The 17,449-nt window shown below is 35.3% G+C and overlaps 2 protein-coding genes across 3 annotated transcripts in view; both read left to right on the top strand.

The window, feature by feature from the left end:
- Positions 1 to 1,776: 1,776 nt before the first annotated feature.
- Positions 1,777 to 13,217, top strand: rassf2b (Ras association domain family member 2b). 2 transcript variants are annotated; one of them, XM_024275732.2, is made up of 11 exons: positions 1,777 to 2,050; positions 5,100 to 5,226; positions 5,839 to 5,912; positions 8,220 to 8,295; positions 8,457 to 8,608; positions 9,344 to 9,459; positions 10,018 to 10,160; positions 10,278 to 10,431; positions 11,014 to 11,135; positions 11,275 to 11,372; positions 12,746 to 13,217. In XM_024275732.2, exons 3-11 carry the CDS (start codon positions 5,860 to 5,862, stop codon positions 12,813 to 12,815), a joined length of 984 nt encoding a protein of 327 aa, XP_024131500.1. In that variant the 5' UTR covers positions 1,777 to 2,050; positions 5,100 to 5,226; positions 5,839 to 5,859; the 3' UTR covers positions 12,816 to 13,217. The 2 variants fall into 2 exon arrangements, with proteins under 2 accessions (XP_024131500.1, XP_024131499.1); XM_024275731.2 differs by lacking the exon at positions 5,100 to 5,226 and having other exon boundaries at positions 1,778 to 2,050.
- A 1,181-nt stretch (positions 13,218 to 14,398) lies between these two features.
- Positions 14,399 to 17,449, top strand: part of sprn2 (shadow of prion protein 2) — a 4,803-nt gene continuing 1,752 nt past the window's right edge. The window contains exon 1 of the mRNA XM_024275733.2: positions 14,399 to 15,754. The gene's annotated coding sequence lies outside the window, so the exon portion shown is untranslated. The remainder of the gene's footprint in view (positions 15,755 to 17,449) is intronic.

Raw genomic sequence — 17,449 nt, 5'->3', positions numbered from 1 at the left:
ATATAGATTGTTAGATGTGCAATAGCTGACAAACACATCTCCGTCTGATCCAGTATCACCGATTTACAAATCAGATGAGCTTCCTATAACTGACCTCCTCAGGTTTTTTCAGGGTAATTCTTGCTGCAAATGAGGTATGGATCCAAACCAAAATACAAAGCACTGCAGTAGTAGTCAACCAAAGACACGATAAAAGCTTTTTTCCTATAACAATAAGACAAAACCAAACATCGAGTCTATCAAAACTTTGGAAAAAATAGTAATAAGGATAGAATTTTCAATTTTAATTATTTCATTATTCTGTTTCCAAGGAAACATTTCATTTCAAGTTTAGTCACTAAAAAAATAACATGAAATTGGTTTAAGAACACATTTATATATCATATAACAACACTTGGGTTAACAGTTTAATTGATTCCAAGATAGAGGCAATTTTAGTGTGAACGGTTGATGGAAATATTTTCCGTTTTGATCAAAAAGACAGATGTTTTTTTTCCCCAAAACCTCAAATTAGCAGAAAGTGCAAATGGACACTTTGATCTTCTCTAACAACTTCTAATCATCCTTGCAGAGTCAGCATATACATTTTTTTATTTTGTAAAGTTAAATAACCTCTTTATCCTCAAGTTTTTTTTAAATCACTGAATGTTTGCAGAATTTTTAGCTGAAAGTTCCTTTATGATGTCATAAAGTGGCTTTCGACTGATAAACAGTTTATTCTATGAATATTAAATATATGTTAATAAAATGCTGTTTATAGGAGAGTCTACAGAGGAAGTTGGTCTTGTGTATTTTTAAAGCTGCAAATGAGGAAGTACAATAATGTGTTTAAGTTCAACAGTTCAAACAAATAAAGATTAGTCGCTCAATAAATGACCTTCTTTTCCTTTTGGCTTTTCCCTTCAGGGACCGCCACAGCCAATCAGCTTCCTCCATCTAACCCTCTTCTGCATCCTCTAACAGCAGCTACCTTCATGTCTTCATTCACTGCATTCATAAACTCATCTTTGGTCTTCCTCTGGAGATCTACTCAGCATCCTTCTATCAATATATTCACTGTCTCTCCTCTGTCTGAACTATTTCAGTCAGTTTTACTGACTTTATCTCCCTCTGATGGATTCTTTCCTGATCCTATCCTGATCACTCCCAAAGAGAATCTCAGGATCTTCATCTCTCCTCCCTCCAGTTCTGTGTCCTGTCTTTTTCTCACTGTCTCTGGGCCAAATAACATGACTGGTCTCACCACAGTCCACCACTTTCCTTTCATTTGTGCTGAAACTTCTATCACACCTGACACTTTTTCCAACCTACCTTCACTCACTTCTTTACTTCTTTTCCACACTTCCCATCTGGACTTCAAATCCTCCCCCTTCTGTATCTCTTCTCCCTGTAACCTCATCTGCAAACATCAGTCCATCTTGTCAAACCTCACCTGGCATCCTCATCATTATAAACAAGAAGGTGCTCAGAGACTTTAGGTCACCAAAATATAAAATTTATGATATTTCTGGACAAATTGTCTATTTTTTTATTTCATATTAACTACACTAACAACTATATCAAACATTTTTATTTGTTTTTACTTTAGTTTTGCATTTATTTATGCATTATTACAATGATCAGATTTCTAAAGTACACGTAAACGCATGACTGATAATTATTGTAGTCAGTTAATATAATAGATTACGCTTAAAGAGCAGTAACAACTCATTCATTACTATTCCAAAGTGACTTGCTCGCTGGTCGAGACTTCGCGCATGCTCGCTTCTCCCATTGTTGTCATGTTTTCATTCAGCTGCGCACGCGGAGCGAACAAAAGACGCGCCAGTCTTGCCTTCCGATTGGCTCGCGGCCGAACCCCCGCGAGCTCGACCACAGCAGATGGAGCTCGCGCTCTCCTCCTCTTTTTTTTTTTTTAAACCCCACTCTTACAAGCTCGTGGACGCTCGTCTGGTTGTTTCAAGCGGCAGAACCGACGGTTAACGGAAGATTTTAGCGACAACATCAAAGAAAGACGAAGAGAGAACCGAGAGAAGACCTCCTGAAGTCGGTAAGATTCAGAGTCGGTGCTGGGGGGTTTGCTAAGTCCTAGAGTCGGTGATAGGTGTGGGAAATGCTCGTTTTTCTTGACTAAAACTCCCAACCAAAAGCTGCAGTCTTTCATGTTGTAATTGGTATGCAGAGCAGCACCAAACCAGCAGCCAAAAAAGAGGGGAAATGGCTATTTGTATGGAAGCATTCACGACCAGTGGTCGTTATATAACAGGCGAGATTCATCACTGCTTTGACAGCTAAAGGGAGGCAGGGTCCACAGGGAAGGATGGATTAAAAAAAACACTTCACAATCTCTTCAGTTTATGAAGAGGCTTGATGAATGTCAGAAAGCTGCACTGAAATAAACACTCTTTTGGTCAAACAGAACTAAATGGGACAAGTTGAGCTGAGATTTCCATTGTTGGACAACCCTTTGTCATACAAATGAGAGAAGTGTTCAGTTCAAATGTCTGAGACATGAAAGGTTTTTTGTGGACAGAAGTTGTTAAATAAGGAGAAGATGACAACTATTTTTGGCTCTGTTTTCTGGAGCACAGTTGTTTTCTGGTGTTGCTATGACAATCGTGACAATAGTGAGGCAGAGCAGGAGTAATGTGGAAGCTGAAAGGCAGAGGAGGTGGTGCAAAGAAAGAACAGGCCAGGATTTTGGAGCTCCTCATTGACCACATCTGCCAGGAGGAGCTTCGGAAGCGAGGAGAAGACTTGGAATCAAGGGGAAGCGAAATGCTGAGGAAGCAGCACAGGAAGTCTGGAGTTTTAATAGCACGTTGTTTGATTTTAGAGGCAACAAACCTATAAAAAGGCAATTAAATGGGGGAAAAACATTTTTTTTTGTTTTTTAGGACATAGTTTCTGCAGAGTGGCTGTAGTTCATCAGAAATTTCCCTGAGTGAGGCTTCCCTCACTTCTCATTAGTTTACACTGTCTCCCACTAACTTACAGCCCCTCATACCCCCAACCTAATAACAAAAACGGTGGGCAATATCGGAGCTATCCAGTTTTGAGGCTATTTGTCTGCAAGTGGATGGATCAGAATGGAACGTAGCAGGAAGCTTGTGGCATGCCAATTATAGATTAGACAACATTTTTTTTTTGCTTCTGATTCACAACTTGAATAAAGAAATACTCAGAAATGCCATTTTAATCCTAATTTTCTTAATATATGTCTTTCATCATGAGAAATATGCTACAAAAACATGTTAAAAACATAAAAAATAGAATTTTCACGGAGTGGGTCTTTAATGTGATCCACAACAGCGGTGCAGCAGAGGAGTCTGAGGCATTTGGGGGCTGCACTGGCTGAGGTTGTAATGGGACTCATGGGAATTCAGGCAGTCAATGAGTTCTACATTTGGACTGCTATCCAGCACGGAGATCCAAAACAGCTGGACCAACATATGCTGATGTTGGCTCTCTACTTTATCCAGATGATTTATTCTATGCCTGCAACATTAAATCACAAATTTATTGTCATTGCAATATCAGCCCGTGCATCACGTATCGCAACAGCAGCGTAAATTGTGATAAATGTTTACCTTAAATGTTTACACACAATCTTATGGCAGCTTGAAGTATTTAACAGTTTAAATTGAGCCCTTTTCACATTTGAACAATCGGATGGACCCCTTTTATGTTAAGTGTCGTTTCCACTGAGCTGTACAATAAGGTCCGGTATTTTGAGCGTTTCCATTGTAAAATGGACCCATTGAGGGGCCAAAATTCAAAATACACCTTAGGTCGCGGACCGAACAGGATAAAAACACAATAAAAATACATTTTTAAAACTTAAAAAAAAGTAATTTTTAACATTACTATAAATACAAACAGGCAGGAATATATATTATTCCAGAATATATCAACTTAAGCCTTAAATAACTTTCAATATTTAACTCTCCATAAAAAATATATTTTCTCAAAATTATACAAGTTAGAAATAATCTCAAGATAAGTTTTGGCCATTAATAGCAATAAAATAAAATGATCTGAAGGGCCGAATATAATTACCCAGAGGGCCTGATTTGGCCACCGGGCCTTGACTTTGACACCTGCATTAAGCAATACCGACCCATTCCTCTTGAGGCCTCCATCCGTTGTAGATCCATTGAAAAGTAGAACGGAATTGTTTGGGCGGAACGGCTGTAGCCACCCGTTAATTAGCAGAAAGTGATGGTGACATTAGAAAGCGCCAAAATAGCGCTCATTTAAGCTAATGTTTGTAAGCATTTGGATTTTTGGGTTGAATGTTTCATTCATAATTAAAGAAACAAGAATAAAAATTATAATTGAAACCTGGAAATATGCCACACTTGTGGGTTTTTTTGCTAATATAAATCAATGATCCCTCCTGGGGACTGGAAGAAATCTTACAATCCTCCACTGTAGACAGTAGTTGACTCGTCAAAATAAAGTTCCGATCATAAAGCAGCAGTTTAGAAGGAGGGCTTCACCTCGTGATGTCAAGAACTCGCTGTCACTTTGTGGCGCTGAGGTCTAGTTGATCTGAAGTTCACGTGGTTCCTGTGACTTGACACCACATCAGAGCTTTGTTCAGGTTCAGCAGCTGGCCACATGTCAGTTTCAGAGCAGCGGCTTCAGCTGTTGGAAAGTCTTCAAGCACAGCTGCCTCAGACTACCATACTGAAGGCTAATGACTGCCATTGTGAGGGTCAATGGAGAGCTGTCGGGTGAACGGCAGGCCTAATATGAGTGCTGAATTATTGATGAGCGTGGCATGGCTGGTTGTTGTTTAATATTTTATTTGTAAACATTCATATCAGAGATTGACAGCCATCGTTTTGAACTAGTGCTTACCACTTACTTTTTAAAGACAGTAAATTGCATTTGCTGTTTGAATTGAGGAAGCTCCGGCCCGAGGATTTGGTGATGTTAGTTTCCTGTGTGACTGACTGACTGAGCAAAGGAGGAAGCTGCTCGACGGAAGGGGAGCACTTCCTTTAAACACCCTCGCATTTTGCTTTTTTTTTTACTATTTGTTTGCTGTCATACTCCAAAGAAAAGACCCACTTTCTGCCTCTTTGACACAGATACATGACAAGGTGCCGCTAGGGATTGACAGAAAGAAAGAAAGTCGACCTGCTTAATCATTTATTGTGGCTTCACACTGACAGCGCCATCTCTCAGGAGACTCCACAGGAATCGACATTCACTACGGTACGATCACTTTGCTCCTAGAATATCATATTTACTCTGGATTTTAAAACCAGTCAATTCACATTAAAGTAAACGTGGAGCCAAAATGACCACAAATGCTTTTTGATTGTTTTTTTTTTAACTGTAGTTCCTGTCGGTAAAAATGTCTAAAGTCTATTGAATGCTTGGTGATGAATGTTCAAGCAGCTGAAATAATTCAACCTGCGGGTGGCCCCATATGTTCCCCCACCTGTCCATCTCTTTCTGAAGACGTTCTTCCTGCCAAACCCCATTAGAGAAACAGTGAGTTCCATTTGTGGCAGCTGCATGTATGAAAATGCTGCGTTTGTTTCTAAAAAATTGGATGTCAGCTTTGCTATGTGCAAACACTGGTGGTTTTCAAAACTTGAAAGAAAAAGTTGACAGGGAAGTAGATAAGATCTGCTGTTTCTGTTTACAGTCCAGGCGATTTACCTCCTCCTCCTCCTCCTCCTCCTCTTCCTGCAGTCTGTTCCTCCTCTTCATGCAAGCTTCTTTGTGCCGGATTCTCGCTGCTTGTCATGAGGAGTCATGGGACCGACTCAGACGGATGAGCTTTAACTCTGTTGGCTTTTGTTTTTGTTGGTTTTCTAGCTCCACTCATGCTGACGGAGAATGGATGAGACGGAAAACGAGGTTCAGATCGGAGAGAACAAGTTTGTCAGCAAGTAAGTGGAGTTTTCCCGCCAACCTTTTCACACCTGGATAAACGTGCGTCAGCACAGCAGACACTTTATCGACCTTCCTGCTTGTGTTTAAACTGTTAGTTTGAGATGTTAACATGTGTAATAGAAGAGTAATCTAAAAATCAAAAGTCACTCTTCCTCATTTTGAGGCGAACGAGCAACCTCCAATTTGCTGAGTCACTCTAAGATTTGTTCAACGTGCAGCATGAACTTTATTAATCATTTAATTAAGGATTGTTACAAAGACCCTTTTCACAAAATATTGCTTTTTTATTTTATTCAAACAAATAATTTCAATAAAAAGTGTTTTTATTCATCATTTAATTTAAAGTCAGTAAATTCATATTAAAAGCAAGCTTGCATTTATTTCCCACAGTAATAATTTAAACCATGCAATGTATGTTGCATTAATTATTTAAAAAATGGTCATCCCTGACACTGATTTTAGTCAACAATATTAACAGAGTTATAACAAATATGTTTGGTAAAAGCTGGAAATATCCTCTATTGTTTTATGTTTATTTGCAGAATCCTAAATGTCTGACCTTTACCAAAAATGACAGTAAACAAAAATATAGTTAAGGTTTTAGAGTTAAGAAAGTGCTTTTAGAGTTAAATGTTATAGAAACATCTGTGCATTTGCTCTTCTTTTAAACTGTATAATATTTTTTAACTCTCAGATTAATCTATTCTTTATATGTTGTCACAATAATGTTTTAGTTTACATTTTGTGTCACAAAGTAGTTTTGTGTTCACAATTTACAGTGTAATTAGATTAATGGTTGTTGGTAATGTCAGTATTTTTCATAAAAGAGCAATCATACTAATTACTGTCTTAAAGTGTCTTTCTGTTAACCAGGTTAACATCAGGATAAGTGAATGTAATTTGCTAAGACAGTGTCACGGTAGCCAATCAGAGCCAGTTTTGTGTTACGGATAAGCCTACATTTGCCCCAAACACTAAAGAAATGGAAAAAAAACTGCAGAATCAGTGAGTTCAGGGCAAACCTGATGATAATTTGTCTTGGTGGAGATAAAACAATCGGTACATCCAGACTTTTCTGGATGTAGTGAGAGTTTGATATATTGAATCTGCTACAGTTCCTGCATTTGATTTATTTAATTTACTCGAGTTAAAGGTACTTTTTTATGTTTATTTTTGTTGTGAACTAAATTCTTTGTTATACAGGTTGATCACTTTTCCAGTTGTCTCTGGTTGTTGGAGTTTGATTAATTTTGTAATTGATGTAACAATTTGTTTTAACAACGATTGGATTAATTTAATCATTTGTGGTTGACGATCCAAATTATAGTCGATGTTAGTTCATTTTGAACAATTCAGTTTACTAACCTAAAATAGATCCAGGACATCTTTGCTCCAAACTTCATCCACTGTGACTCAGAGATAAATAGCTGGTACTGAACAGTGGAGGTGAAGTTTTCTAGATTCCTTGTATTTCTTGTATTTTACAATATTGATTGTTGATTTATCTCATTTTTAAACATGTTCTTAATGGCATATGTCAATTTGATTTAATTATAAAGTTTCCTCAGACAGATTGATGTGTTGGATTTTAGGAATAATAATTGATTCAAACACTTTTTATAATCTTTACTTCATACTTTAGTTAAATGTTAATACTTAACATGAATTATAAACCTTTAGCTGTCAGTTGATTTACAATAAATAAGCTTTAATCAAGTCTTTTTTACTAATTTCTATTGATCTTAAAGCTGAAAAGAAAAATACAAATTTTAAAATAAAGCAAATATATTTAATCGTAAAACAAATAGCTACTTTACCTGATAGCTACTTACTTTAATGAAAGAGAAATTCTGTAACTAAATTATTTTTTCGATTAACTATAACTAATTACATTTTTTAATGTTACATTCCCAACACTAACAGTTTATAATGAATACATTTAGAAATACAAATAGTGATGGTGGAGCTGTAGCTTTAAGGATTAGGTTCAAGTGTTACTCTGAGGTGTTGTGTTGCAGAACTGTACGTTAATTACACTAAAGAGGCCCAATGATGGGTTCTAAAGTTTCACTTTACTGTTTAAACACCTCAGTTTGGTAGGTTTTACCCGTTTGAGCCCCATTTCTTTCTGCTCAGTTTATCTAACAGTGTTCTACAATGAAATTGTAGCTTCTACAGAGGATTGGTTTAACCTTATCTCCAGCATGTCGTGTAAAATGGTTAGAATTGATGTGTTTACAAAGCTACAGCTAAAATTAGCTGACAGCATTTCCTCCTGAGTGATTCATCTCCTGTGTTTTCAGGGCAACGGTGCTCTCACATCTCAAGACATACAACCTGTACTACGATGGGCAGAATCTACAGTTACGACACAGAGAGGTGAGGGCTGCCTGTATGTTTATTTTTTCATGATTATATTTCAGCAGAACAGTCGCTCTGTTCAAACTCCTCGCTCATCTCCAGTCATTTGTAACCTAATCCCCCCGGTCCCCCTCTCTAAGTGCATGTGTGTGTTCTTATGCATTGATTTGTCTCCACAGGAAGAAGGGGAGCTGATCATCGAGGGTTTGCTAAATATCTTTTGGGGCCTGCGGCGACCAATCAGGCTTCAGATGCAGGATGACCACGAGCGAATTCGGCCACCCCCTTCATCCACGTCCTGGCACTCCGGCTGCAATCTGGATAGTCAGGGGTAAACAGTTCAGACAGATCCCGTTACACCTCAGTGACCGGTAATGGTGCTGCACTGGACAGATGTGCATTATCTATGAGACGTCGGGTGGAATGTGAGGGTTTGAGGACAAAATATCTTCAGATTTAATCTTCTTTTGTGTGTTTTGGGATCATTTTTGAACATTTGGTCTATAATACAAGTAGTTTTCTTATTAATAAATTCCCATCAGGCAAACAACAACATCAGCGCTAAAGAATTCTCAAAAAAAACATTTTTTTCATTTGTGTCTGTGTATTTTTTTATTCTGTGGAGCATTTCAAAAAATTTTTTTTAAATAATTTGTTATTTTAGGATTTATTTTTATCCAACAGCAAAGAATANNNTACTTTACACTTTGCTAACATAAATAAATAAATAAAACTGCAGCTTCTGAAACGTTTTTAAAACACTCTACTAAATTTAAATTCTTTGATTTATAATAAATGACTCACTGTTTAGCAGTTTTTAATCAATACGTTTTAATTTTTTTATTTGATTTTGTTTTTTTGTGAATGGCGCACTGCCCTTAGAGCACCTTTAAGTTTCATTATACATATGACAATGGCAAATAAAGCATCCATCATCCATCCATCATCCATCCATCCCTGAATTATACTTCAGTGACTGTAATGGGTTTTTATTAATAACCAAATGTTTCATTTTGTAGTATTTTATTCAATTTAGCAACTTTTCTTGTTTTGTTTTTTCCTGTAGTCCTCCTGGCAGCTCAGAAGGCCAGCAGACAGCACAGCAGAGTTCACCTCAAGTGGAGGTGACCCCACCTGAAGACCAGCCTGAGGATAACGGTGTGATGGAGGAGCAAACAGACGGTGAGGAGGTTTCATAATATTTCAGCAAAACCATCAGTGTGAGGAGCCATGGAATATCATAGCTCACTTAGAACACAATTAAAGACCAAGAATCTAAGGTCATAATATCCAGAAAAAAGGTTGAACTACAAAATATTTCATCTCTGGATATATTTAAATGAGCAATAATATGAGTAAATCTGAAATGATTTATTAAGTCATTGTTTTTAACTTTAAATGGTTTAAAACAATAAAAAAAAACATTTTTGTTCAGGATTTAAAAAGTAAATCAAACCTTTTCATTAAAATGCCATCATCTATATTTATATTTGGTCAAAAAAAATTTCCCTTCAGAGACACTTTAGCACTTTATACACATTTATTTTGTCTAAATGTGGTTTTTAATCACCTAAATTCTTGAGAAAAATCATTTAAACCACCATAAAAGCATTTGATACATGTAGCACCACAGTAGCTTAACATTTCTCTCCCAGGGTAGTGAATATATTCATATTTCCTTTCATGTTAGAGCTCAGAATGCTCATCCAAACTCTTTTGTGTTGCTTGTTGAGCGAGCAGAGGACAATGAGAGCTCCGCTCAGCTCCTCAGAACAAAGAGTGATGCTGGGGTCTTAAGGCGGGGCCAGCGAAGGTCCCCGAGTAACCAAAGAAAGATCCGACGACACCGCTTCTCCATCAACGGACATTTCTACAACCATAAGGTGGTGTTTGCAAATTTACAGAAAATGAAAATACTAATTTCTCCATTTACATTCTGCCCATTAAATTTAGTTTTTTTTTTTTAAATTACATAGTGTTTGCTTGTTTCTGTGTTCCAGACAGCAGTTTTTACACCTGCTTATGGCTCGGTCACTAACGTTCGGATCAACAGCTGCATGACCACGCCTCAGGTGCTGCGAGTTCTCCTTAACAAGTTCAAAATTGAAAACAGCCCGGATGATTTTGCTCTCTATCTGGTTCATGCGAGTGGAGGTAAGCTGGAGGTTTTTCAGACTGGAAGACGGTTCAGTCCTGCAAAAGAGTTAGACGATTCATTTGTCCAGTAAACAATTTGAAGCTACAATTTTTTTGTATTTTGTCCTTTTATTAGTGACATATTATCTTTTGTTTTCAATATCAGGTTCTTGTGTACTTTATTACAGTATTCCATTGTTTATTGTAGGAGTTACATTCTAAAAATAACCTGCGATTGGTAAAATTCACAAAGCAGTCTACTTTTTTACAATTATTGTAGATGTTTCAAGGCTGTAAAACACCTTACTACACACACTTTAAACACTTTTTTATCTTGTTTCAGCTCCCAAATCAGTCTAGTGGTATAGAATAAAAAAACAAAGATCTGCTGATTTATGCAGACTTAGAACGCTGAATGCAGTATGTACAAAAGTCCCTATCCTAATCATGAGTCACTAAAAATAGTTGAATCTTTAGAACAACAAATTTCCTATCTATGAAACTCACTATTTTTAGTCCTGATAAATGTTAGCATATTTATGAATTTATGCGACATAAAGATAACTTTGTTACATTTACTTTTCTGTCCTATTCTTTCAGAACGTGTGAAACTGAAACGGACTGACTTTCCTCTGGTTCTGAGGATAATTCAAGGTCCATGTGAGCAGGTCTGCAAAGTCTTCCTCATGGAAGAAGACTTGGGCGAAGAAGTCACGTATGATGTAAGTTGACGTTTTCTTTGACAGTCAGGGTTGTGGTTCTCAATCAAACACTTCCTTCCTGTTTCATTTTTGTATCAGCACTCATATCCTGTGCATTAGTCTGGACTCTTCAACAAAAAAAAATCTTTCTTTCCACCAGGTGGCGCAGTATATCAAGTTTGAGATGCCTGTTCTGAAGAGTTTCATCATTAAGCTGAAGGAGGAGGAGGACAGGGAGGTGCAGAAACTCAGGAGGAGGTAGTAGTAACTTTAACTTTATTTTTATTTGCCCTGTTAGAACATCTGTATGAGGTCACATCAGAATCAGCTTTAAGAGAATGAAAAACCTGACAGAAAATATGAAAAATAGACTGTAAATTTTACACCTTGTACCTGTCTTCCTGGACTTTTAACAGGAAACTCACCATGTCTGCAGAGTATTGTTTCTTAATTTGAACATTTTGCAGCACGTGGACACTTCACACTTTGTGATCTAAACACATCAATGCTATACATATCACACTAGGCCATATAGTCATAGATTTTATTGCAGTTTCTTTCTATACTTAGTTACGTAAACTTTTATACTTTTCTATACTTACAGCTTTTGTGCCTGGTACTCTTTACTACATATTGTACTATGTATGTCACCAAAAAAAGTATTGCATTTGAATTTAAATGTAAAAACAGTTCTAAATTAAAAGGACACATGAACTTGAAAGAAATATTGAAAGTCTGAAGAAAAAAAAACTAAATTAGCAGGAACAGGCTCTAACCCCGTGACCCACAAAGGCACAAAGAAGATTTAAAAAATGGATGGATGAAAGTAAATTTGAAATAAATTATGTTGTAATTAAAAAAAAACGAAAGAAAACTTGATTTCAAAAAACAAATTAAATACAAAATTAAAAACCAAATTAAAAAACTTAACTGCTGTAAAAAGTCAGAACATCTTAACATGAGCACAACCACCCACTGCAGTGAACTGACCAACAATGTTTTAACTCTGAAGAACACCACTATTCTCTTTTTAAATCTGAACCGTATGTTACATCATGAAACCAAAATCATGTAAAAAATCAGTTTTTGTATTTCTACTCCAAACTATTAGGTTTACGTTGAAAGTGTTAAATGCGCGTTGTGCTAAATTGGAATGATTATTTCTTCATTATTACTAGTTTTTATTAGCAAAATTTTAATAAATCAGAATTTTTAGGTTTTTTTATTATAGTTTTGTGAAACATAAATCATTTATTGAACCGAAACAAAACAGTGACACAAAAACCGCAAGAGAACCTGGCTGCAGACTTCAAGATTCAGAAGCTTAAGTCCTCAACAGGAAGTGGAAGTCCATCTATATCGATCGAAAAAAAAAAACGCAATTTTAACTGGCAACCCTCAAAATTACGGTCTTTCCAGTGTAATAAAAGTGTTTTTTTAAACAATTTTAGATTAGGGTTAGGTATAGATTTAGGATACTGGGTAAGTTGTGTAGTTTCCACTTTCAACTGATGATGCCAGGCGCCATTATGTCTGCATTATGTCCTTCTCAGAAAATGGGGTTTGAATCAAATCATGTGGAAAGTGAATCCTTGGTTCCCTGCTGATTACTGTTTCCTGTGTGTCTGCAGGTATAATTACCTTCGGTATATCATTGAAAAGCAGCTCCGCTGTCTTCCAGAGGAATCAAAGTGTATGTGATCTGCTCCAAATCCTTCCAGCTCTGACCAAGAGTCAGCAGCTCCTCGCCTCATCCTGCACATCCGTCCACTCACATGTTTACCGAGCTGAACTAAGCACACGCCAAGCACAGCTGGCTGAGAGGGATTTAAAGCGTTCTGAATGAGCCATGAGCAAAAACCCCTTCTTCCTCTCCTTTAGGCAAAACAGAATCTATTTACAGAGCATATTTGGTGTAAATGAATAAAGTGCCTGCTTGACGATGGAGTTTCTAAGCACAACAAAAACGTTAGAAGAACAGTTCCACGCTTCACTGGTTCATGATTCTTGTAATTGTGGAAATCTGGAAACTGATTTAATGTTTTCTGCTTTGGAAGCTGAATGCAGAGGCTGAAAATGTCAAATATATTTGTTTGTTTTGTAGTTCTGGGACACATTGTACCTTAAAAGCGTCAACAAATAAGTGTGAAAGTTTAAGATGTCAAGCATCTGGGGTAATGTTGCTTTCTTTTGTAACGATTAGCGTATTTGTTTATGTAACAGGCATGAACTAAGACTAGAAACAGCCAGAAACACGCAGCACCTAAAGGCTCACTGATTACTGACTTCATCCCATTAACACGATTGCCCCACTTGTTATGATCTGCAGGAAGCCAAATGTAAAGATTACACTCCTCCTTGTTGACGAATAACTTTTGTAATATACTCTTGATTTAGAATGTTTTGTTTCTTTTATTCTCAAATAATTTTATAAAAACAGGACTGTTTAGTTGTTAATTAATGAATGAGCCGTTGTTTGTTGCTTTAGTTTCGGACTGGTTTCAGCCTTTTTATTCTCAAAGCATGAAGCATTTCATCTCTTAAGTCGAACAGTTGACTCAAAAGTACATTTTATTTTTTCCTTTAACCCCTTAACTCCTGAATTTATAACTAGCTATGAAAAAATGTCCTTTATGTTTTTGCTTTTAACTAGATGCTACAATTACCTAATTTTAGACCCAAAGTAGTGTGTCACAAATATGTAGCAGGTATTAAGGGGTTAAATTACTATTTAAAATGCCCTTTTAAGAAAACGAAGTCACTCAAAAAGAACATTTTTACAGTTTTAATCACTCAAAAGATTTTTTTTAATTTAGATTAATTAGAAAAGTTATTTTGTCTTTATTTAAATGACTCGAAAATACTTTGTATTTACATGACTCAAAAAGTACTTTTTCTTTACTTACATTTTTCAAAAAATTGCTGTTTCAGAATTTAAATCACTCAAAAGTACAGTTTTCATCACTCCAAAAACTACTTTTTAAGAAATGTTGAAAAGTACTTTTTCTGTTTTTAAATTTCTCGAGAAGTGTTTTTCAAATCACACAAAAAAGTACTTTTTTCATCACTACAACAAAAAGTACTTTTTAAAAACTACTTAAAAATTATTTTTTATTTGTTTTGAATAAATGAAAAAAGTATTTTTTCTCTGTATTTAAATTTCTCAACGAGTGCTTTTTCAAAAAGGAAATCACTCAAAAAATACCATTTCAATTTAAATAAGAAGTTTTCAAGAAGTTTTTTTTCACCACTTATAAAAGTACTTTTTAAAAATTACTCAAGAAAGTAGTTTTTCCTTATTTAAATTACTTTAAAAAGTGCTTTTGGAAGATTTTATAAATTTGAAAAGTGCTTTTTCAAACTATAAATTACTGAAAAAGTACTTTTTTTTATTTAAATTTCTCAAGAAGTGTTTATTCCAAATGGAAATCATTCAAAAAAGTACTTTTTTTAAATTTAGATTACTAAAAAAATAATTTTTTTCATCACTCAAAAACATACTTTAAAAAAATTACTCAATGAAGTACATTTTCTTTATTTAAAGTACTTTTCTGTGCTTAAATTACTTTAAAAAGTGCTTTTGTAACATTTTAATTTTTTGAAAAAGTACATTTTGACATATGAATGACTGAAAAAGGTACTTTTTCTGTATTTAAATTTCTCAACAAGTACTTTTTCAAGATGGAAATCACTCAAAAATGTACTTTTTTAATTTAAATTACTCAAAATCGAGTATTTCTTAATTCTCAACAAAGTACTTTTCCTTTATTTAACATGCTTAAAAAGGTACTTTTCTGTGTTTAAACTGCTTTAAAAGGTGTTTTTGTAACATTTCCATTATTTGAAAGAGTACTTTTTAAAAAACAAGTTACTGATAAAAGTACTTTTAAAATGTTGAAATGCTGAAGGCGGCATCATTGTTCCCACAGGAAGCACAACAGAAACAGGAAAGCCTCAACAGACAGTCAGTTTTCCTGAAGAGCCTTTTTCTAGAGGAATGTCCTTAAATGAATGATGGTATCGAAGCGGTGTGGTTTCCCTCCACACTCACTGCACTTTTCACATATGTGCTTCTGTCCGTGTGCACGAGCCTTTCGTTTTCTTTCAGCGTGACCCAGAACTGAAGTACTTCAAACGCAAATGTCTGTAAGAATGTGCATGACCAGGTTTTTGTGGATTCTAACATCTTCCTGCTTTTGTATTTCTCCGAAGACATTTAAGCCTAAAATGTGAAAAACTGAGTCAAATTTTCATGTATTTGTTAATAAAAAAAATATCTTGAGATCTTTTGTGGTTTAATCAGAAAGATCCTGAAAAGAGCATCATGACAATAATAGACTTGAAGAGGAGCTTTAGGAGGAGCCCGTTAAGCGTTCTGGTATTTTCTGGCCCACCAGGCGGGTTAAATAATTCACACAAAATTAGAAACACAAATGTGGCCTTTAACCCCCTGCAGGTATTTAGATGTGCTGTCACTTCAGCAGCTTACTAGTCAGTCAGCCAATGACCGTCTGTGGAGACCTGGTGGAGGATAACAAGCTGCGTCTGACTCAAACGTTACAGCAGACGACCACAGGAGTCCACAGGAGATATCCACACACGTTCTCCTTCTGCTGAAACCAGGATTGTCTTCTTCAAAGGTGAGATCTTTCTCTTGCAGAAGAAATGTCATTTTCTGCATCATATCTCTTTAAAATTACAACATTTTTATTGTAACAAAAGACTGTAAATATCTGACCTTTTTAATTTTTCATCTTGTATGTAAGAGTTTTTCCACAAAGTGTAATCTGTCTGTAGAGAAAGAATTCCGAATACAATAATTTCTTTGTACCTTTGTGAATCTGGACTGCAGTGTCTGTAATCTGTGAGCTCCTGGATTATTCTGACACCAAGTGACCTGGTGTAATTATAGCCCAGATTAAAGGGTCTGCAGCAGATCATCATGCAGGTCAGACTGGGGGAGCGCGTCTCAAATGTTTACTTTTACACTGCAGCTGTCAAACAAGAACCAATCATTCCAGATATTTAAAAAATATCAAAAAGTGACATTAAACTGTCAGGAAATGATTAAAGTATCTAAAGAATTGTTTTTAATGGTATGGCAGGCATGAAAACATATAGAATATCATAAAATTTCAGATTTTTCTACTGTAGATTTGATCTTGTCTTAAAAGGTTGTATTCAATTTAATTCTTTCAATTTATATTTGCACAAGTTCTATCTAAATTTGAATTTGGATCTTAATCAGCTTAGTTTTATTTCCTTAATTGGAATTTTAAGAAAAAGATTGACTGAGTTTGAAGAAAGTATTAAGATTTTTTATTAGTTCTTTTGTAATTGTCTCATTTTACTTTATTTTAAAATGTATTTTTTTAATAACAAACATTTTAATTAGTTTTTTTCAAAAACAACAACATTGAATTTCACAGAAATGATCATAACAAATGGAGTATTTATTGATTATGATCAGAAAAGATTATTATTATTATTATTTGTTTTTTCTGTTTGTTGTGGCTTCATTTCTTGATTCAAACCAAGTTCTGAGGTAGGAGGTGAACTAAGGAGAAAACTGACTACATTTTGTGTGAAGCTTCTCCTCAGATCTATAAAAAGTCCAGTGAGATCCAAGTTTAAGCAGACAGGAGATTACTGAAGTGATCTGATGTCCGCGTCATTGTTTGAGTAATCTGTTCTGCTCTGTGCAAAACCAGGCTTTTTCAAATCTGGATTAAAAGGCTCTTTAGAGCTCTTAATACATCAGCAATGCAAAAAATATCTGGACGACTAAAAGCTCAGCACATCTCATTAGTCTGTTTGTTTGAGAAATGCGTCTGCACAGAACCTGAGGGAGACTGAAACCATTCTGGTTGGTTTCTGAAATGAAACCGGCTGCTGGGATGTCATCAAAATACTATAACTACAAAGATGGTTTGAAGAAAAAAAAATCTCTCACTTCTCATTTATGTATTAAATGTAGTTTAGTTATTGACTGCACATCAGCTAAATTCTGGCAAATTAGTTTTGATGGTCATTATTCTGCAATTATGATTTTGTATGGGGTTCCGATTGTAAAAAAGTTAAATTTTAACATAAATATTTTGGAATATTTAGTATGTTTTAGGAGAAAAAACTGGTCTCTTTTTCAAATTCATATTCTTACCTTTTAAATTAAGGTATTTATAAATTTTAAATTTACTAACTAAATATTTAGTTAGCAAGCTAAATATTTAAGTTTAAGGTAAATATTTATTTTAAAATGATAGATTTAATGAAGAACTAAATATTTATTTTTTTGAAATTAAACATTTAGTTTTCACATTCAATATGTAGATCTG

The sequence above is a fragment of the Oryzias melastigma genome, linkage group LG9, assembly GCF_002922805.2.
Source record: "Oryzias melastigma strain HK-1 linkage group LG9, ASM292280v2, whole genome shotgun sequence".
Taxonomy (NCBI): domain Eukaryota; kingdom Metazoa; phylum Chordata; class Actinopteri; order Beloniformes; family Adrianichthyidae; genus Oryzias; species Oryzias melastigma.
Note: the sequence above shows the minus strand (reverse complement) of the source record. Positions and strands in the feature narration are given on the sequence as shown.